Below are 27,136 nucleotides of genomic sequence, written 5' to 3'. Positions count from 1 at the left end.
ATCATAGACCTTGCATAAAAGCTGGATAATGAAGACAGCTCTGGAGGAACACACAGATACACACACACACAGACACACATATATATAAACTATACCCACATATATTTCTTAAAGTTTATTTTTTACAATTTTAAAGCTTTTAAAGCAAAAGCAAGCCCCTCCCCTCTCCCAGTGTGGGCGACCCCTCCCCTCTCTCTGAGTGGGCGGAGACAGCGGTTGCATATGCATTCTTCCTTGTAAGGCCACAGGTCCCTCTGGATATGCTGCCACCTGGCCACGCCTCCTTCCCATCTTTCTCACTGACCAATTGGCTTGGAGCGTTAAGGCCACGCCCCTATTCTGTGTTCTATTGGTGCCCTGGTTACACCTCTCCGGCTCAGTCGCACAGCTGCCTGGTAGGTGACTGGAGGCATTCAGCAGTACTCACTGGGCTTTCACTGTTGTGGCCGCAACCCCGCCTCCCTACCCACCCTGCGATGTCGGAAACAACACGACAGGGCAAATTGACTGTAGCCAAGAAAAAGGTAAAACGCACCAGGTCTTGACCCCCCACCCAGCCATGGATCCCTTCTGAGGACAAGACCATTGCCAGAGTCCATACTACTCCTGAGGCATATTGGACTGGGCCCCCCAGCCTCTGCGCCTCTGGTCTCCCCCCACCAAAGTGTTGTCAGTCAGCCCCACCCCTTCAGCAAGCAGCCCAGTCCCTGCCCTTGCCAATCACCACAGAGTGACTTTGGGTGGGTGACTCCTGGGGCTCCCCACTCCATACTCAACCCTCACCTCCTGCCGCCCCAAGCCCGACCTCCCTGGGCTCTTTGGGCTTGCATCTCCTAGGACCTGGGTCCCCCAGCCCCAGACCCCGCCCTCACCAGTCGTCCCTGCGTGACTTTGGGCTGGTGACTCCTGGGGCTCCCTACTGCAGACTCTGCCCTCCCCTCCTGCTGCCCCAAGCTCGACCTCCCTGGACTTCTTGGGCTGGCGTCTTCAAGGACCTGGGTCTGAACCCTGTGTTTCCCTCCCCAATCGTGGAGCAGTGACTTAGGCATCATGCTGATTGGTCCTCTCCCCTGGGAGGAATGGAATGTAGTGATGTCACAGTCCCTCTAGGAGCTGTCATTACTGCTGCAAGACCGGCCTTTGATCTTTCAACCCAGTCCCCTAAGTTTTCTCACCCCATTTCCGGATCCTCTGGTCGCAGCATAAATTTCCAGTTGGAAGGGGAATGGGGACTGTGGGAACCAGGAGCAGGAGGTTTCAGGCTGCCTTACTCCCTTAACATAGACATTGACAGTGGGAAAAGCCTGCATTTCCCCTGTGAGCTCAAAATCTTGACAGTATCTCTGGGCGGCAATGGGAGAACAGGTTTGGTTTGGTTTTCTCCCAGGCTTCTACTTTGCAGAGAGACTTTAACATTTTTTTCTGAGTTCTCCACGGTTCTGGGACCAGACTACCCTTCAGTCAGTGGTCTCTGAAGTGAGATTTGCTCATCTTCTGTGGAACAGATCTTGGGAAACTGAACTTGACAGTTTGAATCTTCCTCATATCATCTCAACCTGGGGTACTTTGAGTGCCACAGGATAAATGTGGGACATCTTTCTGAAGCATCATTTTCCCTTGATTCTCTTGAGAAAAATCATTAATGTACTTAGGGATGACAGTCACATAGGTTTCCAATTGTATACCAGACTTCTCTCTGAAGTGAGGCATGGGTTATCCTCTTTCTGATAAATTCCCAGATTTAACAGAAAAGCTGCCTTCTGCCATGAGGACACATTGATATGAAAGTGTGAGAGGTACTGGTGCATTTCCTCACACTAACAGATGTGTGAGGTTGTAAGACTCTAAACCACACGGTATACAGTTCCTGCCTGCTTAATGTTTACTTTTCTATCTCTGCCCCTGGTTTTGGTCCCTGGCAGCTGCTGATTCATGGCAAAACCTCAGAGCTTGGAGTCAAAAGACTGATTTTAAGTTCTGGTATTGCCTTTTTCTTCCTTTATATTTTTCTAGCCATGATATCAATCCCCCTCAGTCACTAAAGGATTGTGACCACACCTTGTACAGTTGTTGGTGGCATTAAATCAGATGGTGTATAAGAGTATTTTGTCAAAACTGTAAAGGAGGATGTGGCTGTAGGGGCTGATAGTTCTCATGAGTGTTACTGCTCTTCTTTCCCACAGTTAAAAGAATATTGGCAGAGGAAGAGCCCTGGCATTCCAGCAGGAGTTAACAGGAAAAAGAAAATCAATGGCAGTAGCCCTGACACAGCCACTACTGGTGGTTACCGCTCACCTGGGGATGTGAGTCTTGGCTGACCAGGCTCCTGGGGATGGGGGGGCCCAAGGGGCAGTAGAGGATAATTGTTAAGATTGTGGATGGACTGTTGGGTACTGGTTAAGAATTCTGGGTTTGAATCCTGCCTCTCCGTCTGCTAATGATTGATTAGGGATTGATTAAGATGTGATTTAGGGCAAGTTGCTTGAGGTCTTCAGGCCTCTTTTTTCACATCTGTATAATTGAGGTGGGATTTTTTTTACTTCCATTTGTGAAGTTTAATGAGATTTGTTATTGTTGCTTTTATGTGAATCCTTAGTACATGGCCTGCTGTAAACACACAGGACACCCAGGAAATGGTCATTGCTGCTTGATTTTCCTCATCCCTAGTCTCAAGGGGAAGCCAGGCCAATGAGAAGAGCCACTTGCCATCAGGCTGTCCCTTTAGGAGTCACTGAAAGGGCCCCAGGGTGGGATGGTGGGGAGATAAGAACCATGAGAGAAGTTGGCACAAAGGAGTTGTGGGACAAAGGGTCCAAGATAGGCAGAAAAGAAACTTTTGCCAGTTGATGGGGAAGAAAAGAAGTCAGAGGGCTTAGACCTTGAGGAGGGACAGAACATCTCCATGTGCACTCTCATCTCTTGTAGTCAGCAACAGGGATCCACAGGGAGGCCCCTGCATCATCTGCTACCCTGAAGGATCTGGAGGTAAGAGGCCCTGGGCCGAGGTGCAGTGACCCTGCAGGCCAGCCCTCCAACCACCTCCCACAGCAGAGGCTGGTTGCCTCTCTGCCAGCTGAGACAGCCCACACACACCCCTCCCCGGCCCTAATGATTGTTCTCTCTACCCCTCCCCACAATCCTCGCCCGACTCCTCCTCTCTGCATGCACCTCAGAGCCGGTGTCAAGAACTAGCGGGAGCCCCGGACTCAAGCTCTGCAATAATCAGTCAACTCAGTGAAAACATCCATTCACTGGGAAGAGTCCAGTGGGGTCCTCTGATTCCATGCTGCCAAACCTGGACTCGTTCCCCCTTGGGGCCCTGAAGAAAGGGCTAAAGCCCCTGGTGCCAAGGGCAAATGGGGAGCTGGGGTGCCCAGACCTCACCTGGAGGGAGGGACTCCAGAGCACAGAACGTGCAGCTTGGTTCTTCAGTACCACCCTCTTTGCTGACTGTCTCTTCTCCAGACACCCCTGCTCGAGTCCTTGTCACACATGCCCTGCAGTTGTCACCTCTCAGGGAACCACTAGCCTGATTGGTTGTCAGGAACCCATATTTCTGCCCCGACTCAGTCCCTGATTTGCTTTTTGAGTCTGGACAAGCCATCTCTCCTCCTTGGGCCCATGTTTCTGGAGGAGGTAGAGAGTATCAAAGGTCTCTGTTAGCTCTGAGAGTCTGAGATGTAAAGGCCCCTAGAATGGAAACTTCAGGGACAAGGGCTCCTGTCTGTCCTTTTCTTATATCTCTGCTGTGAAGAACTGTACCTGGCCCCTACGTGCTCAGGAGATGTTTGTTGAATGAACGCACTTTTCTGAATCACAAGCTGGCAGAAGTGGGGGCCTTTCTCCAACTCTGTCTCTAGAGGTTCACCAGCCCCTCTCTCCAGGGCCCTTTCACCCTGTGCTCTGGCCAGGTTCGCACATTGAACAAGGACAAGCAGCATGAGATACATCGGGTACAGAAGCTTGGGAGGAGCTTGTTCAAACTCAAACACCAGAGGGGTAAGATGGGGCTGGTGTGATGTGGGAGCAGGACCCGCATCAGAGGGCTGTGGGGGTGGCTGAGAATGCCCCAGGGAGGGGGGTGGATGGAAGGGCTTTGAGGCAGAGGGAGAGAGGTCTGTGCCAGGAGACGGCAAGTCTTGTCATCTCCATGAGCCTCAGTGTCCCCATCAGCAAAGAGGGAGGAGTGCCCATTGTCAGCCACCCACAGTGCTCTCTATCTGAAAGTGGCTTGGAAGACTGGCTACCATCTGGGTGCGAGGAATCATTAGCAGTGAGGCCAAGTTTGGGAAGCCTGAGAGGAGGAGCTGTGCACCAAAGGGAGGATTTTTTTTTTTTTTTTTTTGAGAATCCAAAGGCCCTTATTGTCTGCTTCCTTTCTCAGCTGAACCCCGGGCCCCAGAGCCCCCAGCAGGACCCTCTGAGGTGGAGCAGCTACAAGATGAGACCAAACACCTAAGGAAGGAGCTGGAGAGTCTGGGAAGACAGCTCCAGGCCGAGGTGGAAAACAATCAGATGTTGAGTCTCCTGAATAGGAAACAAGAGGAGAGGCTACGTGAGCAGGAGGAGAGGCTGCCAGAGCAGGAGAGGCTGCTGGAGCAGGTGGAGAAGCTGTTGGAACAGGAGAGGTGGCAGGAGGAGCAGGAGAGGCTGGTGGACCAGGAGAGGCTGCTGGACCAGGTGGAGGAGCTGCTGAAACAGGAGAGGCTGCGGGAGCAGGAGAGGCTGCTGGGGGAGATGGAGAAACTGTTGGAACAGCAGAGGCGGCAGGAGGAGCAGAAGAGGCTGCTGGACCAGATGGAGGAGCTGCTGAAACAAGAGAGGCTGTGGGAGCAGGAGAGGCTGTTGGAGGAGGTGGAGAAGTTGTTGCAGCAGGAGGAGCAGAAGAGGCTGCTGAAGCAGGAGAGGCTGCTGGACCAGGTGGAGGAGCTGCTGGAATGGGAGAGGCTGCGGGAGCAGGATCAGAGGCTGTGGGAGCAGGAGACACTGCGGGAACTGGAGAGGCTGCGGGAGCTGGAGAGGATGCTGGAGCTGGGGTGGGAAGCCCTCTATGAGCAGCGGGCCCAGCCACACAGCGGCTTCGAGGAGCTGGTGGGTTGCCCCACCTGGGGAGCCCGCCCTCTTCCCTAGCCCTCCAGGCCTTTGTGTCACCACCTGTAAAATGGGGCATTGTAGCCCTCACATGAAATGGTACTTCTAAAGGCACCTGTGAGCCAGAGCCCTACTCTGATGGCTGTGGGAGAGAGGGGATGATTTTTCTAACCAGCCTCCACCATTCCCAGTGCCATGGGAGGCAGACACCAAGTTCTGGGGTCTCCAGCTATAGTGGGTGGCCACTGATTGCTTCTGTCTGTCCAGAACAATGAGAACAAGAGCACACTGCAGTTGGAGCAGCAAGTAAAGGAGCTGAAGAAGCTGGGCGACCTGAAAGAGATGGTAACTTCAGACCCATCCAAGAAGGACTGGGAGGCAGGCACCAGCCTCTGGGGAGGGGAGGTACCAGGTCAGAGGCAGCTGAAGCCTGGGGGCAGGTGACCCCAGCACCCTCCAGGGCAGTCCTATGACTCTTTCTTGCTTCCTGCCCTCTGACCTTTAGAGGTGGGGAGCCCTCGGCTCCTCCCAGGTCTGGACACTATCATCCCAGCTAGAGGCATGGAGCCCCCCAATCATAGGGGAAGAGACAGTGGTATAAGAGGCTCCTTATGTTGGGTGTGGTGGCTCACGCCTGTAATCCCGGCACTTTGGGAGGCTGAGGCAGGAGAATCACTTGAGGTTAGGAGCTTGAGACCAGCCTTGCCAACGTGGTGAAACCTCATCTCTACTAAAATTTCAATGCCTGTAATCCCAGCTACTCAGGAGGCTGAGACATGAGAATCACTTGAGTCCAGGAGGTGGAGGTTGCAGTGAGCTGAGATCACACCACTGCACTCCAGCCTGGGATACAGAGTGACACAGTCTTAAAACAGAACAAAATGAACAAAACAAAAAGACTCCTGAGATTCAAACTGGATTCCAGCCTCGGTTCCACTGGTCATCATTCAACTACTTTGCATCTCTAAGTCTGTTTCTTTAACTTCAAAAGGAAGTTAACATTTTCCTTGCAGAGGTGCTGCGGATTAAATGAGATAATACATGGAAACATTAGGCATGTAGCACACTTAGCTTAGCACACTTAGATGGTGGTTGGCTCCCTCTGCTTTTCGACCAGTCTGGGGCCTACAGTTTAAATGGTGGGAAAAAGAACATGAGATTTTAGGCTGGGGAAGGAGGCATGGGGTTCTAGGCAAGGGAAGCAGTCTCTTAGGCCTGAAGCAAGGGGCCAGGGGCCTGGGCAGACCACAGAGCCCCACAGTGCCCTTGCTACCCTATTAATGGGCCAGGAATCTGGAAGCCAGCCAACACATGCCCTCATGTCCAGGGTCTTCCTGCAGGTGGGGCTGAAGAGCCAAGAGGCTCAGAGTCTGCAGCAGTACTTGGTTGCTTAGCAGCAGGTGGCCACTTACCAGCAGCTGACCTCTGAGAAGGAGGTGCTGCACAGGCAGTTACTGCTGCAGACCCAGCTCGTGGAATAGCTGCAGTGGCAGGAAGCTCAGGGCAAAGCGGTGGCTAAACTGGCCCGCCAAAAGTTGCAGGAGACCCAGGGAAGGGAGTTGCTGAAGACAGGGCCCTGAGAGGGACAACCTGTCAACCTCCGTGCCTTCTCACCCTCTCTCCTGGCCTCTTAGGAGCACCTGGAAGCTACGAGCCAGCAGAAACAGCAGCTAAAGCCCAGCTGAGCCTCATGGCTCTCCCTGGGGAAGGTACGGGAGACCACTCGGAGGAAGAGGCGAGAGCCCCAGGAGGAAAGGGGGCCTGTTAGCAGCATAGGACTGAGGAGTTGGAAGAGACCTTTAAGACAGCTGGTCATTATGCCAACTGGGTGTCCGCGCTAAGTTCGGTATCAATATGGTGACCTCCTGGGAGCAGGGGGCCATCAGGTTGCCTTAGGACAGGAGAACCGGGCCAGGTCAGAAAGGGACCAGGTCAGGACTCCCGCACCAATCAGTAGTGGGACTGTTCCTGGGCAATATAGCAAGATCTTGGTTCTCAAAAGTAAAAATAAAGAACAGCTCATTCCCCTCTGGGGAGTGGCCGGCTCAGGGCTACACAGTGAGGGTGGGGACAGAGGTGGGCCCACAGTACCTCCTTTGTTGTATGAGGACCCCTCTAGCCACCTCCCCACAGGAGATGGAGGAGGACATCTGGACAGTGAGGAGGAGGAGGCACCTCAGCCCATGCTGAGCATCCTGGAGGACCTGGAGAGCCAGGAGGCCATGATGAGCCTGACTTTCCCTGCCCCTACTTTGCCACCTTCCTCTGTGGTCCCTCCCTGACCCCCTTGTGTTCTTGGTTTCACCATCTTCTGATTTCTGTGGACTTTTCACTCCCTCCGGAAGCCAGTGGTCAGACACCATTTCACCTGTGACCAACAGGTGCACACTCTGAGCCCCAAGGGAAGGGGCTGCGCTCCACCTCCCTGCCCCGGTTGTTCTGTGTCTGTCCTTACAAGAACACTCACCTCTTGCCTTCAGGTGGCATTTTTCAACTTCGCTGGAGCCCGTGCCCAAGAGGAGCAAAGACTGTGCTGCCAGCGCCTGGCTCAGCAGGTGGTCTCATCCCAGAAGCCAGAGGCAGCGGCCCCAGCCCCAGGGACTGGGGGTGAGTTTGTGTGTGTGGAGACCCACCGGGCCCTGCAGGGGGCCATGGAGAAGGTGCAGGTGAGCAGGTCCTGGCATGGGCCAAGAATGGTGGGGGCAGGGCAAGGCAGGTGGCTCCTGAGATGTGACCCCATTATTTTGGCTCCAGAGCGACGTTATGGAAGGAGAAGGTGGACCTGAAGGAGAGGGTGGAGAAACTAGAGCTTCGATTCATCCACCTCTCGGGACAGACAGATACCATGAGTGAGCAGGAGGCCAGGGTAGGGCAGGGGGAGCTGCAGGGCCGTCAGAGGGCTGCCAGCACCTGAACAGTGTCCTCCCGCAGGAAAGTACATCACCCCATGTGGGAACCAGGGGGCAGTGTCAAAGATGCGGCACCGGCACCAGGAGGACATCATCAGGCTGGCCCAGGACCAGGAGATGAAGGTAGGGTGTGCAACATCTCTGTGGGGGGTGGGGTTTGGGATGAACATGGACGCTGGCACTGGCATGGCAGCTGAGCACCCCTCCCACCAGGTGACCCTGCTGGAGCTGCAGGGGCAGGTGTTGCGTTTTGTGGGCGACCACAACGAGGGGCACGGCAAATTCCTGACCACTGCCAGAACCCTGCTGATGAGCCCGCTCTAGGAGCCCCAAGCCCCCAGGAGCTTGGGTGTGCTGACAAGCAGGGTGGCGAGTAGAGCGCTCAGGTGGGGTGGGCAGGCAGGAGCAGGGGAGGCTCGCACTGAGCTCAGATCCCCTCCTTTCCCTCACCAAAGGTCTTCTTTGTGAGGTGAGCCTCACTGACAGCGCGGAGCCTGCACCAGGAGAGGCCAGGGAGGGTTCTCCCAGCGACCACCCCACTGCACAGCAGATCGTGCAGCTGCTTTCTGTAATGTGGGACACCCAGGAGCACCGAGGCTTGGCCAGCAACCCCTGCGTGCCATTCTTTTCGGGCTCCCGAGAACAGGGAGATAAACATCGCCATTACCTAAGAGCCGGTCAAAAAAAAAAAAAAAAAAAAAAAAGTTAAGGGGTTAATCTCCTACACAATTCATTTACTTCATTTGAATGTTAGAGCCACTCATGTTTATTTGTGTTTCTAATTTATAGTTTAAATTTATTTGTAAAAAGTTAAAGGAGAGTGGGTCTTTCCCTCATTTTCACTCTAGCATCCTTTAGCATTTCTCTTTTTCAGTTTGAAAACTGTAGGTCATCAGCTCGCATATCGAGTGTGCCCTTACCTGGTGGGAATTCAAACACACAAAGACCCACTATTTTCACAAAACTGTTCTTGCTGGTTTGGAAAAGGCTGCCATGCTTTTTTAATGTTATTGCAGCATGTATATTCATTATGGAATTCAGATAAAATTTGCTTATGTTCTGTTGTTATGTTTGATTTAATCCCAATCACAGTGAGCTCCTCATTAGCTCAATATGTGGGTTGCCCTCAAGTGCGCGCTGTTTATTAGTTTGTAATATGCCACTGTGAGTACTGACATTTAGAGTAGTTTTAAAAAGGCCAAGAACTGGAAACAGCCTTTCCCCCTTTTTCTGTGTATTGGGGATGGGAGTAATAACATTTTGGGGAGTTTTTTAAATCTCCCAGAAGAGGAAAGTGGCCATCTCTGGCAGGTGTGTGTTCTGGGCTCCAGAACACATGCAGGACTTAAAGTCCTGTTCTTGCCTTTTATTTTCTGAACTTGCTGCTTTTGCATTCTTTGAGTTCAGTTTAAAGACAGTTACTTTAAGTCTGTTGCAAACCCTCAGGCTGGAAATGGTACCACTGTTAATTAGCGCCTTATTTGGTCTAACAGTTTTTCTTTAAAATTCTGAAACTGAGTTTACCTAATACATTGATAAATTACTTCAAAGGAATTTTTATAGTTCAAATCACTTCACTTTTACCCTGACACATATAAATGACTAGGAATGACCTTCAGATCGCGTTTAGCATCTGTAACTAAACTGACAATAATGTGTTCATTGGGTACCTATGGATTAAATCACACACTGACATATTTAAGCTGAATGTCAGTCTGGAAAATAAATGTACTATATTAACTGAAATATCACTCTTTGTCATATGTTTAAGAAAAAGCTAAAAAGAATGGAATTGTATGATAATAACAAGTCTTTCTTCAAAGCGCATGCAGTCTTTGCAATACCTTATTCAGTCAAGTATTTGTTCTCTTCCTCATTCAGTATTAGGCAGCTTTCAATTTGCTTAGAAGGCAACATTAGAAGGTTAGAGTTAATCAGAAACATAAAATTTTAAATGTGAGTTCAACTGAATAAATTTGAATTTCTGTAGGAAGAATCAAAATACCTATTTAAAGATTGCAATATATGATAATCATTTTTAAAGTATTTGATTAAACTTGATAGGTTTTCCAGAATTGAAAAAAATCAATTCTAAAACCAAAGCTGATTTTTAGAAAATGTGAAAATGTAAATCAGCCCTATCCATAATAGTTTCTCTAAAACTTTATGTTAGTCATTTTAAAATAACTATTCAAAAATGTAACTGCTATCTTAATGTTTTGAAATAAGTTAAAACATTTTAAATACGAATACTGTAGTTTAAAAGAAAGAAACTAGGGGAAAGAAAAGTAGAGAAAGAAATGCCAATTCCAGTCCAAAGCTTTATTTGCCAAGTTTTCTTAGAATGACTTTTACCAATTTATGCATTCTTATAAACATAGACTATATATGGAAATACTGAATCATATAATGGAAATACTGAATTTGCCTAGGTGGCATTGCTGACCGCTGTGATGTTACTGTAATGTAATCAACTATTAAATTGCTGCAAATTAAAAATTTGCAACAGTTTTGTGAAAATGTTGTTTTTGCCTTAAAATTGTGTGCGTCTTGAAAACTATAGTATTAAATACTATAGCGTGCAAATACTGGGCATGCTTGGCATGAGATAATCTCTTTTTATTTTTATAAAATTGTAACTATGTAAGTGTGTTTATTAAAAGAACAAACTAAAAGTTATGGGATGAAAGAGTTATGGGATAAAACATGTGGAAAAGTGTGTCAAAAAAAAGTAGAAAAAAGTTTTATGAAAAGTTATTTTAAAAAGTTATGAAAAAGAAGTTATGGTATTAAAAAAAAAAGTCACAGGATATAAATAAAAATAAATAAAAGCAGGCCCCTGTCAGCATAAGCCTGGAGAAGTGGGTCTGGAGTCTTCACCCCCACCATGTCCCTACAACCCCTTCCCAGTCACCCATTTACCACTAGGGTAGCAAGACAAGACCCCTGTCTAATGCGGGGAGACAGACTTTTTGCCACCTTGACCACGGTCCTTGAAGTTCTGGACGATGATGCTTGTTATTTAAGAACCAGAGGCTGGCGGAGTTGGTTTGTTTTGAGAAGGCCTGATAACCTCTCTACTCTCACCAAAGCAACTTTTCCCTCAGGGGGCTCCCATCTTCTTATTCAGAGAGGCAGCTAAACCAGGACAGTGGGGCTAACAGTAGACCAGGTGAGGGCATGGGCTGCTGGGGTGACTCCCGCTTCCCCAGCGTACATATTGAATTTGTGTAACATTCTGGGGGGTAGGGCCACTCCCTGTATTGTACCTAGTGGAGGTTGGAGCTGGTATACGGAGAGGAGGTTCTAATAATTATTTGCGGCTGGGAAACTTATTTATTGCTAGCATAGGACAGAGGAAGGAGGCGGGGATGGGGTCGTGGCTCCCTTGGTGATGTGACTCCTGTTTATTTCGCTTTTCATTTTGGAATAAATGGATTTAGCCATACAGCTCACCCTGGTGTGTTCCCGTTTCCCTCACTGGGTCCTGCAGTTTGTCCCACAGAACGAGGAGCCCCAGAGTGTCTGAGCATGTCCAGCTGGGCTGTTGGGGACCTTCCAAGCCTGTTACCTGTGTGCTGCCTGGTGACGCCTGGTGGATTTGATGGGGACTGCCATGGCACCTATGGGGCACAGTCCGGCCCTGACAGCCAACAGGCTCAGAAGCCTGATCTAGCTGTGGCCGGGAAGACAGATATCAGCACCCAAGGGCACTGACTTCCATCCACCCCAGGTGTCTTCCCTTCCGTCCGCCTGCCTCCCTCCCCTGTCTGCACTGGGTGGCCTGTTCTGTCTGTCCTTCCAGAATGTCGGCTGCCCCTCAGTCTCCCTCCAGGCTGAGTTCATGACCCTGCCCCCTAGTGGCCAGAGCTGGCTTCACAGCATAGGAGCCAGCTAAACTCCAGGGACTTTCAAGGAAATGTGTCCCTTGGAAAGGCCTTTTCACCACTCCCAACAGCACCCTAGAAATGGCTTGACCTTTCCCCTCCCCTGAGCTCCACAGAGAACACAGCCAGCAGAAGACACATTCCCCGTCATCCAGAAATGGGTTTCTCAGCCGAGGGACAGCAGGACTGGTAGAGACTGTCAGTCCACGCAGCTGCCTGCACAGCACTCCCATTCTCGGTGGAGGGTGGGAGGGATGGCAGGGGCTGGCTGTCCACAGGCCAGGCATGACAGGCTCACTGGAGGTGGCACACTTTGGAGTGGCGATGTCAGGGGACAGCTTTCTCTTGATGGGCCACAAGACTCCACAAGGACAGCATGGGGACTGATTCCCAGCACTAGAGGCGAGGCCATCGGCCATGTATAGGTGTGCGCATATATATATACACATACATATATATATATATGAGTATTTATAGCTATTTATAGAACAGGGCAGGGGATACCACAGAGGGGGCACAAGTTTTCAGCAACGGTCACACCTGGAAGTCTCAGCTCACCACTACAACAGACTAAGTCACAGATGAAGGCTTTGGGGCTGGGGATCCACTGTCAAGTCACAGAACACCCACCCAGGCAGGCTTGGAAAGGGAGGCCTCCGAGAAGAGGGGAGATCTGTTTAGAGGTCGAAGCGGGACCTGGGACTCTCAGGACGGGATGGACTTGCCTGACCCAATCAGCGGGCAGTTGGAGAGAAGCAGAGAGAAAACAGGAGAGAGAAAAGGAAGCAGATTGCTGGTGAGGCAAGCGCAGAGCATGGGCACAATGCAAAAGCTGTGTGAGGGCCAGGGAGGGGAGGGCGCAGGTGTGGGTGTGTAGTAAGGTTCCTGGAAAAGGGGCTGGAAGGGAAAAGGGAGGAAGATGGAAGGAAGAGCCGGAGCTTCACAGGTAGTGCCTGGGGGCTGCAGCGGCCCTCCACACCCCACATACGCCTCTCCCACGGCATCCAGGTAGTGCACCCACAGTTCAGACCAATGCTCAGTCCCCTCAGGCTTCCCTTTTCTCTGGTCACCCTGTCTTCCAACACACTGGCCCAGGGCCACCCCTCACCTTGGGGAGCCCCAAGCAACAGCCACCAGGCCTGATAGGGAAGGAACACTGCTTGAACCAGGATGATGAAGCTAAAAGGGATGGATGGTTGGATTGAGCGCCGGAGGCCCCTCTGGGCCATCAGAAAGCCCAGGACCCTCTGAGATGACCCTTGGGTAGGTAAGGAGGGCAGGCAGCCAGATGCCACTGGCCATAGATTTGTAAGTCTAAGAGGGGAGCCTCAGCTTGTTGGGGGACTGCAGGTCACATAGGTGAGGCTGGGCCCTTCCTGCAGGAAAAAGCAGAAGAGGGAGAGTCTGTGGCAGGAGAGGTGGGCACGCTCACTGGACAGAGCTCAGCCAGGCCAGCAGGCACTGTGGTCCCCTTGGCTGAATAGCATAGGTGACCCCTAGGAGCAACAGGCCGAGGTGCGTGAGCCCGCTGGCTGGCAGTAGTGCTTCAGCGGGGGCCAGGGACCCTGCTTTCGGTCACACACTAGCAGCTATGATGGTACCTGGGAGGGAGGGAAGGGGGCTTTGTGTCCCTGCCTGGCCTGTGAAGTATGTTGTGGGATGACCGTGTGCATGGGAGTCTCAAGGTTTTATCCTAGATCACCACTGGATTGCAACAAATAGAGGAGGTGGGACCCCGACTATCACCACTGCTCTGCAGTGGATTTGGCTCTCGGCACTCCCAGGCTGGGAGCTGGATACTCTGCCCTGGCAGCATGACTCAGACTGCACGACAGGTACAGCGTGCCCAGGATGATGTTCCTAGGCCTCTGGCCACCTCAGAATCCAGCCCCACACACAACCCCCTCCAAGCTCCCACGATAAACCGCGAGCTCTCTGCCGTCTCTGACGGCTCCAGAGAGCACCCATGTCTGCCAGCCTGGGCATGGAGCCCGTTCCAAGAGCCCCCAGGCTCAGTCAGGGAGGCTGGGAGGGCTTTGGGACCGTGGGGACCAGCCCTGGTACCTGCGTCTGGCCAGGATGCTCTGCACCTGCAGCCAGGAGTCATCCACTGCAGGGCCAGGGCCCCCGTGGGCGTGCTGACGGTGGTCGTGTTGACAGTGGTTGTGTTGATGTCGCCAATGATGCTGAGCATGTGGTGCATGCGCAGCATCTCGTCGCCCCACTGTGCCTGCTCTGCTGACTCCTCCATCAGTGTGTTCTGGTCCCCATGTGAGTACAGGTTGGACAGCAGCTCCGAGATGAATTCCTTGGTCTGAGAGTGGGCAAAGAGGGAAGAAGGGTGGAACCTAATGCCTGTGCTGCCCTGGCCGCCCTGCCGGGCCCTGCTGGGACTATGCACTGGGCTTGGAGCTCCAAGTATGGCTTTTCAGATGTGGCTTCTACACCACTTAGACTCGAAGATCTGCCTCCCCACTACCTTTTCTCTCAGATGGGAACACTGAGGTCCAGAGGAAAAGTCACCTGTCCAAGGTTACAGATCTGGAAGGGGACCCAGGACCTATCATGCCACCGGGACACCTGTCCACTCGGTTTTTAAAAAATTTTTTTGGAGATAGGATCTCACTCTGTTGCCAGGTTGGAGTACAGTGGGTGAGATCACTGCTTACTGCAGCCTCAACCTCCTGGGCTCAAAGTGATCCTCCAACGTCAGCCTGTCAAGTAGCTAGGACAACAGGCATGTGCCATCACCAAGCCCGGCTAATTTGTGTGTACAGACCTGGACTCACTATGTTGCTCAGGCTGGTCTCGAACTCCTGTGCTCAAGCGAGCCTCCTGCCTTGGCCTCCCAAAGTGCTGGGATTACCGGCATGGGCCACTGTGCCCAGTCCCACGTTATATTTCCATGGGACAGCTCTGGTCTTGACCGTGCCTCCCTCCCTGGACCTGGTCCCAGAGGGCTGTTTGCCATCTCCCCCAGGCCAACATGGCCACCTGCATCCCCAGTGCCACAGGAGCCCCCTGCCCGCATGGGGCAGTGCATGCTCATTGTTGATCATGAGGTGCATGATGGTCCTTGTCATGAGACCAACCACGAGGTCCAGCACGGTCTTGTTGACAATGGCCATATAGGAGTCTACCAGGTTCTGAGTGGTCTCCTTGAAGATCTATTTGCTTAGAATAGTGTTTACTAGAGGTGAGGAAGCGTAAGGGGGAGGGGGTAGCCAAAGGTTGGCTAACAGATTAACAGATACAAGAGTACATGGCTGAATGTGGTGGCTCACACACTCGTATAATCCTAGCTCTCTGGGAGGCTGAGGGGAGAGGATCACCTGAGGCCGGGAGTTCAAGGCCAGCCTGGGCAACATAGGAGACATTATGTCTACAAAAAATTTAAAAATTAGCTAGGCATGGTGGTCCATACCTGTGGTCCCAGCTACTAAAGCCCAAATTGAAGGACAAAATAAATCAATCACGACTTTTCACATTTTGTGAATGTGATCAAAATGTGACCAAGGACTCACTGAATTACATAGTATTATATCAATGTTACATTTCCTGATTTTGATCATTGCATTGTGGTTATATAAAATAATGTTCTTGTTCTGGAAGTAACACTGAAATATTTGGGAGCAAATGGGCAGATCTCCAACTTCAAGTGTAGCAGAAAAAAAAGTTGTGTGTATACATATATATACACATAAGTATATATATGTATATACATATGTGTGTATATATACACACACACACATATACATACAAAGAATATATGGCCTGGCACGGTGGCTCACGCCTACAATCCCAGCACTTTGGGAGGCCGATGCAGGTGGATCACCTGAGTTAGGGAGTTCAAGAAGTCTGACCAACATGGAGAAACCCTGTCTCTACCAATACTACAAAATTAGCCGGGCGTGGTGGGCACCTGTAATCCCAGCTACTCGGGAGGCTTAGACAGGAGAATCACCTGAACCTGGGAAGTGGAGGTTGCAGTGAGCCAAGATCACACCATTGCACTCCAGCCTGGTCCACAAGAGAACTCCGTCTCAAAAAAAAAAATTAGCTTTGTGTGGTGGTGAGTGCCTGTAGTCCCAGCTACTCGGGAGGCTGAGGCAGGAGAATCACTTGAACTAGGGAGTTGGAGGTTGCAGTGAGCCAAGATCGTGCCACTGCACTCCAGCCTGGATGACAGTGAGACTCTATCTACCGCGTGCCCCCCCCCCCCCAAAAAAAAGATAAAGCCATTGAAGCAAAATATGAACTGGTAAACTTGGGTGTTCTTTGTACTATTCTTCCAACTTCTCTGTAAGTTTGAAATTACACAAAAATTAAGTAACAAAACATTTAAAATGTTTGCTGTATTTATCTGCTTGACAGAAGCAGATATGCAAGAATCACTTTAAGGCTAGAACTTTGCCACTTCCTGGCTGCTTTTTTTTTTTTTTTTTTTGAGACAGGGTCTCACTTCGTCGCCTAGATTGTAGTGCAGTGGCGTGATCTCGGCTCATTGCAACTTCCACCTCCAAGGCTTAGGCGGCCCTCCAACCTCAGCCTTCCAAGTAGCTGGACTACACATGCACATCACCATGCCCAGTTTATTTTCTACCTTTTTCGTAGAGAGGTCGTCTTGCTATTGCCCAGGCTGGTCTCCTACCCTCAGGCTCAAGCAATCCTTCCCACCTCAGTCTCAAGTACTGGGAGACACCATGCCCTGCCCGTTCTCTTTAACACCCATCCACCAGCTAAGCTTGGCTCTGCAACAGCTCCTTCTCCCACTGGAGAAACACAGAGCCCCCAACTTTCCTCATACTCAAGGGCATGAACCAACCAAGTGCAGCCCAGCTCCTGAGACACACACGTGGGCGCGCACACACACATACACGCAGTTAACTGACAGCCTAGACAGAGATCCTAAAGCTCAGAGTCTGGGGCAGTCTACTCAAGCTGCAGCTGGTGAGTCTGCCTCCAGTTAGGCTGAAGCATCCCAGTTATCATTGATTCTCCCACATTTATTCACATTTGTTGAGATCTCTTACATTCCAGGCACTGGGCTGCACAATGGACACAAAGACACCACTCATCCTACCTCCCACTGACAGAAAAGTAAAACCCTGATACATCCTGTTGCTACCATCTCAATGTGGGCAAGTTGGCCCAAATTATCTGTACCGAGCAGGGGCTGAAGACCCAGGGAAGCAGGGTGGGGCTCTCAAAGCAGCTTTCCAGGCTCATACTGCAGACCACTAGCCACGTGCTCAGGCTTGCCCTTGCTCGTTTACTAAACTCCAGTGAACCCACTCCCCATAGACAAGCAGCATCCAAATCCCAGGCAAGTGCCAGCTGATGTGTCACCTTGAGAGCTCCTGCCTTTACTCTACCCACACACAACTGCAAAGATGACACAGGCAAGGCTGTTGTCCCAGATTTATTGAAAATAATATAGCACTGCAGAAAAAATTCAAACAGGTCCCCGAGGCGTTTTGAAATTCATCCCAACTGTAGGCTGAGTGACCTGCAGGTTGGACAGACTGCCGAAGTCCTGGAACGAGAAAATGGATTCAGTGAGCAGTTACTGGTGAGATCTGTGGGTGGGCCGCAAAAGAAAACAGAGGGCCTTCTCCCTGTCCCTAGAGCCACAGCATTCTCAAGGAGGTCCAGAGGCTACCTGAAAGACCCCTTTACTCTAAGAGCCAACAAGGGCCTCAATGCCTCCCACTTTTCCAGTGTGATCTTCCTTCAACACACACCTGACCGTGTGGTATCCCCACTTACAACTCTATGACTTTTACCCAATGTACCATACCTTTTTTCTGTTTTCACAACCCCTTCCTATCACTCAAAAACACCATTTCTCCATCTTGGTAATGCAGACATCCTGAGCTGGACATTCTTTGTTACAGGGAGCTGTCCTGTGCATCACAGAAAGTTTAGCAACATCCTTGGCCTCTATCCATTAGAAGTTAGCAGGTATCCCCTTGCTATGAGAACCAAAACAATGTGTCTGGACATTGCCAAATGTCCTCTAAGACAAAACTCTGTCCCTTTGAGCATACACAGTGCCACTTGCTTTGCAGGACCAGCCTCAGGTAAGAGCTATTACTAATCTAATCAACATTTGTGAAGGGCCCAAGTACACAAGGCACCAAGCAGAAGGGAGGGAGGCAAGAGCAGACCCTGCCCTCGCACAAGCTCAGGCTGGTGGGCAGGGCAAGAAGCCTTGTACCTGGAACCTCATGTCCTATTTGGTCCTCAGAAACCCATTTTAGTTTCAACAAAAAAGCTGCATTCAGCGCAGTGGTTATTTCAGGAGGAAAAGACCCACAGCAGGCTGCAGCTGTACTGGTGATGTTTTTCTGAAGCTGGGAAAGTACGTGGGAGTTCATTTTGCTAATTACCTTTTTGAGTGCCTTAAACATTTAATGACCATAAAAATAGGAAAAATGAAGTTGTTCAAAATCACCAACTGCCCAATGGATTTTTGAAGCCCATGCTTTCACCCAAGTATGCAAAAGGCCTAAGATTAAGCTACAGAAGAAACATCAAAGTGCAATGAAGATACCCTGAATAGTGATACCCTAAGTAGTGCCTTGTATGTACCTGGAAATGGACCAAAGCTCATTTCTGAGTGGTTAGCATGGAGACACCAAAGGAATACCATCACAGAAGAAAAGCAGGCAGAATGAAGAGAGCCAGGGCTGACACAAAGCGGCAACCTAAGCCAGCCATAAGACCAAGAACAGAAGCAGCCAAGAAAGAAAAGGTATCCTGGAAGCCACTAGATTTGGGAATCATGATCCTGAGGCGAGCAAACTCAATGCACACAACTTTCGCTACACCCATTATGAAAGCAGTCCAATTTAGTGGCTAGAAGTTTAGATGGGATTCTCAACTCTCCCACTTACTAGCTGGGTGACCTTGGATAGTAAGACCTACTGATGGTTTTTGACCAGGAAAATAGCACTTTAGGAATCCAGCAAACACTTACCAAAAGCTTCAGCATTTCCTTAGTGTCAGGATCTACTTCAATTATCTCCTGATCCAGGGCTGAGACCTAGAAGTAAACGAGATAGGCTCAAAATACCAATCAATGAGATTATCACTCACCTCTCCTCCTCTTTTCCCCAGGTTCTTAAATATGAAGAAGGGTTGCACAAGAACAGCATTCCTCTCACAAGGCAAGCAGTCTCTATAGTATTACAGACCCCAATGACCTGTTCTTCTGGTCTTACCTTCCCATGCCCTCAATACGTCTATTCAGTATTCAGAACACTTGAAGTCTGTGTTTACACCAAGGAACATCATATTAGGGGCAAATGAAAAACCCAAATGCCACGATAGCAGTCATCAAATCAACATTATTAAGGGCTCCCATGAAATACGGACTAAACTAGTTCCAAAAGAGCAGAATGGAGGCTAAGAAACTGATAGGGGGCTATGGGCACCTACAGCTGGTTAGGAAATGTATGGATAAAAGGTCTCAGATCCAGCTGAGGTCCCTTTGGAAGCCGGAACCCACAGCTTTAACATTCGAGGATTAGCCAGAAGCCCAAATATCCAGAAAGTTTACCTCAGGAACGTAATTGTCTCTCCTTTCTCTCTCCTCCTCCTGCAGCTTGATGGAGATACCTCTTACAGGGCCTCTCTGAATCCGCTTCATCAGATGGGTGACATAGCTACAAAGCACGCATAGCCAAAGAGAACCGTGAGAAAACAAATCAACTCCCACCTGGTACTCAGCACATGTGGATATATAAATACCCGCTTTAGTTCTTTTCCACAGTGAGAAGGGAGAGGACTATCGTGGGACCTCCCACACATAGAACCTCCACAGGCCTGCGCATTCCTTCCCTTTGGTTTCTCACACTCTATTCAAACTCTCCTTCATAGTGATCAACTCCCCCTCCCCCGCCCCGCCCCGCAGTTTCACGACCCTTCACAGCCTTCATTTTCTTTCTTCCAATTTCAAATTCACATAATTTGGCAATTAATACGTTGACTTTGGCACTATTCTTCCAGGCCATATTCCTATAAATCTCTCGAACAGTAACTGCAACTGTGAAGAACGCATTAGAAGTTGACACCTAGCCGAGCACGGTGGCTCACGCCTGTAATCCCAACAATCTGGGAGGCCGGGGAAGGCGGATCGCTTGAGGTCAGGAGTTAGAGACCGGCCTGGCCAACACGGTGAAACCCGTCTCTACTAAAAACACAAAAATTAGGCGGGCGTGGTGGCACGTGCCTGTGATCCCAGCTACTCGGAAGGCTGACGCAGGAGAATCGCTTGAACCCGGGAGGCGGAGGTTGCAGTGGGCTGAGATCGCCCCACTGCTCTAGCCTGAGCGCCAGGGCAAGATTCCGTCTCAAAAGAATAAAAGAAAAAAAAAAAGAAGAAAAGAAAACTGACACCTAAAAGCAACGTAGCTACAAGGCAAGAGGTCTGATGGTGGCTACCTCCAACCCAGTGTCACCGCGGCCAGTCATGACACAAGCCTAAGTTCACAACGGAAATCCTGCACACGCAGAGCTCTAGCCCTCCTCCGGGACACCAGGGAGTCTCAGGCTAACGAAACCACCACAGTACCGTCTCTTACAGAGTCGGAGGGCGGCAGGGCACATAAACAGGCTGCGGGGCCCCGGAGGCCGAGGAAGCCCCGACTCACCCTGCTATCTTGTTGCGGAGCTTCTTGCTGGGGATAATGGCGATCTCCTCGCACACGCGCTTGTTCGTGTGGAAGTCGTTGCCCAGGCGCGTGTAGTACTTCTCTATGATGACCCGGGCCGCCTTCTTCACGGTTTTGGTGCGAACGCGGCCCTGCGGGTGGAGAGCACAGGATCACTCACGAGCCAGCGCAACCTTTTGGGAAGAGTGCCGCACCGAGCCCCGGCGGGTGTGGTTGGGGACCGCCGGCTGCGCTGAGCCGGAGAAGGGGCCCGGCTGGGCAGTGCCGGACGCCGAGCTCAATGCGGAAGCTGCCTTCCCGCTGCGCTCCAGCCTGACAGGGCTCCGAGCCCGCCCGGCCCAGGGCCTCTTTTGGTGGGCTGAAGACCGCGGGAAGCTGCAGATGGAAGAAGATTGTGGAGGATGGCGGCCTCGACCCAAAACACCTACCATGTTGGCGGGTCCTTGGTAAAAGAGGAAACAGGAAGGACAGGCGAGGCCTATTAAAGCTTAGGCCAGAAAGCCGCTTCCGCCGGTACCGGGCGCGCTGAGCCTACTCGGGAGCCACACGGCGCCCCCTGGCGGAGTGGGGCGGGAGCGGCGGCGGCGCGCCCCCTCCGGTGGGCGGGGTGTGTCCCGCCCCCGACGGCTCCTCCCTTTCCGCTCCCCGCTCCCCCTTGGTTGACTTGGGCTCGCTTCTCTCCCTCATCTGATTTTTAATGGGACCGCCCGTCTGCTGTGCTCTAGCGTAGGAGCGGTCCATCTCTTCCACACACGCCAGGGAGAGGAGAGGCATCCGGTCCTCGGGAGGACCGAGAAAGGAAGGCGATCCAGGGCCGCGGAACAATGAGGAAGTGCGGGATGACGGCCGCCCAGGGTCCCCACCCACTCCGCTGGCCAGAGACTTGGCAGGTAGAGACAGGGTGCGGCTGGGAGAGACATACTTCATTTCTTCTGGGCCTTTGCTCCAATGTTTCCTTATCAGAGGGCTTTCCCTTCAGACTTAGGTAAAATAACTCCCTCACTATCCCTGCTTATATTTCCTAGCACTTGCCGTGTGACTCGGCTTATTTTTCTCAACTAGGGGTGAGCTCCATGACAGTAATGGTCATTTTGTTTAGCTAATTCCTACTGTATTGACGTGAAGGGCCCAGCTCACCTGCAGAACTCCCAACACCTCAGGCACCTTCTCCATCCACCATCTTCAGGCTGTTCCTGCCATACCCATCCCCAAACCAGGGCCTTCCGAAGCTACCAATTCAGGCTGCCCCTTCTTCCAATTCTGCTCCCTGGGCTGACAGCAGTCCTAGGCCCCTACCTGATAGGGGGAAGGCTGAGCTGGCCAGGCTGGATGAGTTAAGCAGCCCAAGGCTGTGCCTCATTCCTCAACGCACCTTGGGTACTCCAGTCGGACTCTCGATTGGGGATGGAAACCTGAAGGGCAGGAAACCCTGGCACCAAAAGTAGCACTGGGACAAAATAAAAGGCCAGAATCTCAGAATTGCGGGAGCAAACTTCCAATCAAGCTGCTGTCAGGCCCGAAGTGAAAGATCAGGGGTTTGTTTGTTTGTTTTGAGACATAGTCTTGCTGTCGCCCACGCTGGAGTGCAGTGGCGTGATGTCAGCTCACTGCAACGTCAGCCTCCCAAGTAGCTGGGATTACAGGCGTGCGCCACGACGCCCGGCTAATTTTTGTATACTTTTTTAGTAGAGCCGGGGTTTCGCCATTTTGGCTAGGCTGGTCTCCAACTTCCGACCTCAGGTGATCCACCCGCCCTCGTCCTCCCAAAGTGCTGGTATTACAGGTGTGAGCCATTGCACCCGGCCAGCCTTTTTTTTTCAGTTGGTCTTGCTCAGTTGCCCAGGCTTCAGTGACGTGACACAGTTAACAGCTCACTGCAGCCTCAATTTCCTGGGCTCACATGATCCTCCTGCCTCAGCCTCCCCAGTAGCTGGAACTACAAGCACACACCACCATGCCCGGCTATTTTTTTTTTTTTTTTGTAGAGATGGGGGTCTCCCTGTGTTGCTCAGGCTGGTCTCAAACCCCTAGGGCTCAAGCAATCCTCTTGCCTCAGCCTCCCACAGTGCTGAGATTATAAGCGTGAGCCACTGGACCCAGTCTGGCCTCCCCTTTTGTTTTAAATTTATTTTTTGAGATGGAGTCTCACTCTATTGCCCAGGCTGGAGTGCAGTGGTATGGTCAGGGCTCACTGCAACCTCTGCCTCCCGGGTTCAAGTGATTCTCCTGCCTCAGCCTCCCAAATAGCTGCGATTACAAGCGCCTGCCACCACACCCGGCTAATTTTTTGTATTTTCAATAGAGACGGGGTTTCACCATGTTGGCCAGGCTGGTCTCAAAATCCTGACCTCGTAATCTGCCCATCTTGGCCTCCCAAAGTGCTGGGATTATAGGCCTGAGCCACCGTGCCCGGCCAGGCCTCTCATTTTGTGAGGAGACTCCCCCACCTTGCCCAATAGTTCTAGCACCTCTCTCACAAGAGCCAGCTTCAGTATGCAGGGTTCCCTCCACCTCAGACTAAGTTGGAGGTTCCCGAAGAATCAGTCCAACAGCTGGGCCCGGGCCAACTCGACTGGGGAAAAAAAAAAAAGTTAGACCTTGCCACAGATCCTGTGAGCTCTGAAAAAGTTCAATTGATAGGGCTCTCTGAACAGCAAAAACCAAATCACTCCCTCTCAGAAAGGAACTGGGTCATCATAGGTGGGTACAAGAGGATGAGCAGCCTCTGAAGAAGTAATAGACCAAGGCTTGCAGGAGAAGCTGAGAACAAGTGGCTTCTCCTGGCCCATGAGCAGCTGTGCCTCCAGCATTCTCCAGGCTGGGCCTGGAGGCTGTGAGGACCCCTGAGAAGCTTAGATGTGAGGACTTTTTATATTTGGGCTAGAAGCACCCACCCACTGGAGAGGCATGTCCAAAATGTATTTGATGATGGAAAGGACCAAGAAGTACTCACAGGGCAGGTCTCCCATATGGTCCCACTATTATCCTGGGCCGGGATCCCATCATAGAAATCCAAGGAAACAAGCTACGGCTGCACCATTACTCCCTTACTCCCCGTTAGCCCCCTGCTCCCAGACCTCAAACATAGAGACAAAACCAGAACTCTGCTGCAACGTGTTTATTATGTGCCAAAAAAACTACACCACAGCTTACTCCACACATCTGTAGGAGAGTGCAGTCTTGCCTGCATATACTACAATGAGGTAGAGACTTCACACACAGCTTCACAAAACCCACAGAGTAGCTGGGATATGCAACAATGCAACATCAGCTCAGCAGGAGGGAGGGGTTATGACACTGGTTCTTTGGCACACAGCTTCCCTAGGAGGGGCAAGTAGTTTTTGTGTTTTCTTTTTCAAAAAAAAAAAAAAGGAAAGAAAAAAGTCAAGTTTTCAAATTCCAGTAGCATTTCAGTCAACTGCAACTGTTATCTCATACATTCCTCAAATTAAAGATATAAGGGAAGGGTACTTGTCCCCTCTAAGAGAAAGGGCTCCTGTGAGCCTTCATCTGCCCCCACTGAAAAGCAGCCCTTTTTAGCTCAGTTACAAAAGAAAAAAGTCCTGTGACTTTGTGATTAAAAACTTCTATCAACCCCACCCCCCCACATAAGTGCAACTTAAGGAGGTGCAATAAACCATTTAAAACTATATACAGCAGCCGTTCAAACACCGTTTATCCGGTCCAGTTTCAAATAAAACAAAAACATTTTTTTTTTCTTGGTTGCAAATGCCTTGATTTGCAACTGTGAGAAACAGTGACCAGCAGTCCCCCAGACACAAATTGGCTATAATGTTAAAAGCTGCCAGGAAAGAAAAAATATCTTGTTCCAAACGACTTAAAAACTGTTTTAAGGAGTGTAAAAAGGAACCGGTAAAAACCCTCGAGCGTAAAATATGAAATATGATTTTGGTTTAAATGAAGAGCAAAGTCTCCTTATTGTTTACAGTAAAAAACACCAGCTGAACACTCAGTTTATGCCGTTCAGGTGGGGGTTAAATAAATGGAAAGGCACTGTATGGCAACTGCAAGAATGAAACCAATGAGACCTGCGCATCATCACCATCAGTATTGCAAGGAATGTAAAAAAGCGCTTTTAATAAATAAACCTAGGTGTAGGCATCCGTGTAAATACCTCAATACCTTCTGGACACGTAGTTCTTTTTTTTTTTCCCCGCTTTTCATCTGCAAAATGAGGAACTAAAATCTGGGAAAACTACAGAGTCGCTTGGAGGGTAAGCCAGAGGGTCCTTGCCCCTGGCATACCCCCTGAAAACAAAACCCGACAAAACTCAATGTGCATTAATTAGTGCAGAAACAAAGACAGATTCAGCAAGTGCAAAGGTGACTACAATTTTCCCTTGTCCTCGGGAAGCCAGCTCCCTGGCCGCCAATGGCAGGGTGGTGCAGGCTGCTTGCCTGACCTGCCAGCTTCAGGCGCCACAGGCCACTGGGCAAGGCCAGCTCCTCTAGCTGGAATCTCGGTTCTTCTGGTTCCGCATCAGGGGGCTGTGGTGGCGCAGGCCCTCCATGCTGTGCCGCCAGTGCCAGCAGCTCCGGCAGAAGTATTTGAAGCAGACCTGGGTTGGGGGAACAAAAAGGAGGATGCCATAATGCCTGTGTCAGCACCAGACACAGGAGCTGTTGCATGAGCTGCTTGTTCTGTTTGGAGAAGGGGTGGGAGATTCCCGATGGCCTCTATGGATTAGAAGAGATGGTCCCTAGAAGCACTCTCACCCCAACACAGAAGCCTGATTAACTATGGCAAACCCGCCATCCTTGTTACAGGTCCCCTTACTTAAACACGTTGGGCTCCTAGTGTGTACAGAGACCAATCTAGTTTCTCTTATCTCCTCTAACTATGACAGCTGCTCTCCTATTCCCCTGCCCTTCTCACCTCCTACAAAGTAGTTGTATCATATGGTTGCTAACATGGAGAATGTATAAAGACACTGACTACAAATTCTAATGCTAGGCAACATCCTGCTTTCTTCCCATTAAGTGAGGAGAGGTGACTGGGTTTGTTTCTCAGTCTAGTCCCATCTCTGGGTTGCTGTGTAACCTCAGGCAAGCCACTAATCTCTGAGCAATTATCTGACTATGGAGATTATCTGTGAAAGATCCAGATCCATAAAAGCCTGGTAGATGAGCCTGATCAGAGAGATACTCGTTCTCAGGCTTTAGCTAACAATCCAAACTTAACTTCAAACTCTCATTTGAGAGCCTCGGTTTAACCACATACAGGGAGACTCCAAATCTGAGCAATGGCATTACTGCAAAAAAATGTTAAATAAAATTTAAAAAGCACCCACTAAGCATGGATGGACTGTTGCTGGTGTCCTAAGAGGTTCCAAACTTCCCCTAACACCTGTCAAAGGATGATGCTGACTAGCAGCACTGACACCACTTGGATACTTGTTGGAAACATGGAATCTCAGGGTCCGCCCCAAATCCACCGAATCAGAATCTAAGATCCTCAGGTGATGTGTCTGTAATTAAGGTTTGAGAAGCACTGCCAAACACATCCAGATCCACATTCCATCACCCAGGAACATTCAATAGAAAGCCACCTCGCTGCTTTCTGCCTGTCACTGACACCTGTGGGTACAGCCCGGGTGCTGGGTACAGCCCGGGTGCAAATATCAAAGTCGTCCAGAAGTTCAGATGCAAAGGAGGAGGAAGCCCTTGAGTAGAGAAAAAATCAGCTTAGAAGGCCTCAGGGTTAGAGCAGCTGAGCCTGGCTTCTACGTACTGCTGATCACACCCAGTCAGGCTTCTATCATCTATAAAACCACCTCTCAGCAATAGTGGCATACTGCATAGCAACATCCCAGGCAAGAAAAAGGCCAAAGTATAAAGACTCAATTCAACATATTTTCTTAAGAGTTCTGGATAAAGCTATCTAAAGTGTGTCCCCGGTTTGACCTTCAGCAAACATTACTGCTGCCTCCTCTATGCTCTCAGACACCACAAGGTACCTCGGAACTCCAACATTCAATAATGTCATGAAGTTGGCGTAAAAAAAATTTTTTTTTTTTTGACACGGAGTCTCGCTCTGCCCTAGACTGAAGTGCAGTGGCGTGATCTCGGCTCACTGCAACCTCCGCCTCCTGGGTTCAAGCTATTCACCTGCCTCAGCCTCCTGAGTAGCTGGGATTACAGGCACACACCACCATGCCAGGCTAATTTTTGTATTTTTAGTAGAGACGGGGTTTCACCATGTTGGCCAGGCTGGTCTCAAACTCCTGACCTCAGGATCCGCCCGCCTCAGCCTCCCAAAGTGCTGGGATTACAGGTGTGAACCACCACACCCAGCAAACAATTTTTAATTGAGGGCAGGGACTTCACAGACATTGGACCCACCTGATCTCGACAGAAGAAAGGACCAGGCTGAGAACTGCAGATATGACACAGAGAATCTTCTAGGTAGGGGTCAATCTGAACCTGCACAAAAGCAAAATAAGATGATGAAGTGGCTCTTCTTACCAGGAGGCTCAATAGGCTATAGAAGAAGTGCATATTATTGGCCACACACAGGAATGCGGGATATCGGAATGCAGGTTATTTGCCT

At 50.5% G+C, this 27,136-nt stretch overlaps 3 protein-coding genes and 1 pseudogene across 20 annotated transcripts in view; 1 reads left to right on the top strand and 3 right to left on the bottom strand.

Annotated features, from left to right (window-relative positions):
* Positions 1-446: 446 nt before the first annotated feature.
* On the top strand, positions 447-7,877 carry LOC111522892 (golgin subfamily A member 6-like protein 9). The gene is given in 12 exon segments (XM_023187178.2): positions 447-524; positions 2,184-2,303; positions 2,926-2,985; positions 3,174-3,260; positions 3,912-3,999; positions 4,385-4,901; positions 4,903-5,095; positions 5,359-5,419; positions 6,726-6,800; positions 7,225-7,315; positions 7,571-7,757; positions 7,848-7,877. Coding segments are annotated over 12 exon segments (1,557 nt in total). The 5' UTR covers positions 447-476.
* Positions 7,878-7,894: 17 nt separating this feature from the next.
* On the bottom strand, positions 7,895-8,664 carry LOC111522912 (annotated as a pseudogene).
* Positions 8,665-17,294: 8,630 nt separating this feature from the next.
* RPS17 (ribosomal protein S17) lies at positions 17,295-21,140 on the bottom strand. The gene is made up of 5 exons (XM_023187179.1): positions 20,994-21,140; positions 20,545-20,696; positions 19,452-19,557; positions 18,870-18,935; positions 17,295-17,423 (listed from the first exon to the last, which is right to left on the bottom strand). Exons 1-5 carry the CDS (start codon positions 20,994-20,996, stop codon positions 17,343-17,345), a joined length of 408 nt encoding a protein of 135 aa, XP_023042947.1. The 5' UTR covers positions 20,997-21,140; the 3' UTR covers positions 17,295-17,342.
* A 2,528-nt stretch (positions 21,141-23,668) lies between these two features.
* The window catches only part of CPEB1 (cytoplasmic polyadenylation element binding protein 1), a 101,095-nt gene continuing 97,627 nt past the window's right edge, over positions 23,669-27,136 (bottom strand). For 14 of the 18 annotated variants that reach the window (XM_026448323.2, XM_026448324.2, XM_026448327.2 and 11 more), the window contains 2 exons: positions 26,929-27,009; positions 23,669-25,145 (listed from right to left, as the gene is read on the bottom strand). In XM_026448323.2, the coding sequence (XP_026304108.1) occupies positions 25,035-25,145; positions 26,929-27,009 (192 nt within the window). In that variant the 3' untranslated portion in view covers positions 23,669-25,034. The remainder of the gene's footprint in view (positions 25,146-26,928; positions 27,010-27,136) is intronic. The other 4 variants (XM_023187185.1, XM_023187188.3, XM_023187187.3 and 1 more) reach the window with 3 other exon arrangements.

This window comes from Piliocolobus tephrosceles, chromosome 6 (genome assembly GCF_002776525.5).
Source record: "Piliocolobus tephrosceles isolate RC106 chromosome 6, ASM277652v3, whole genome shotgun sequence".
NCBI classification, from domain to species: Eukaryota; Metazoa; Chordata; class Mammalia; order Primates; family Cercopithecidae; genus Piliocolobus; species Piliocolobus tephrosceles.
The sequence above is the reverse complement of the archived record's forward strand: the minus strand, read 5'-3'. Positions and strand labels throughout refer to the sequence as shown.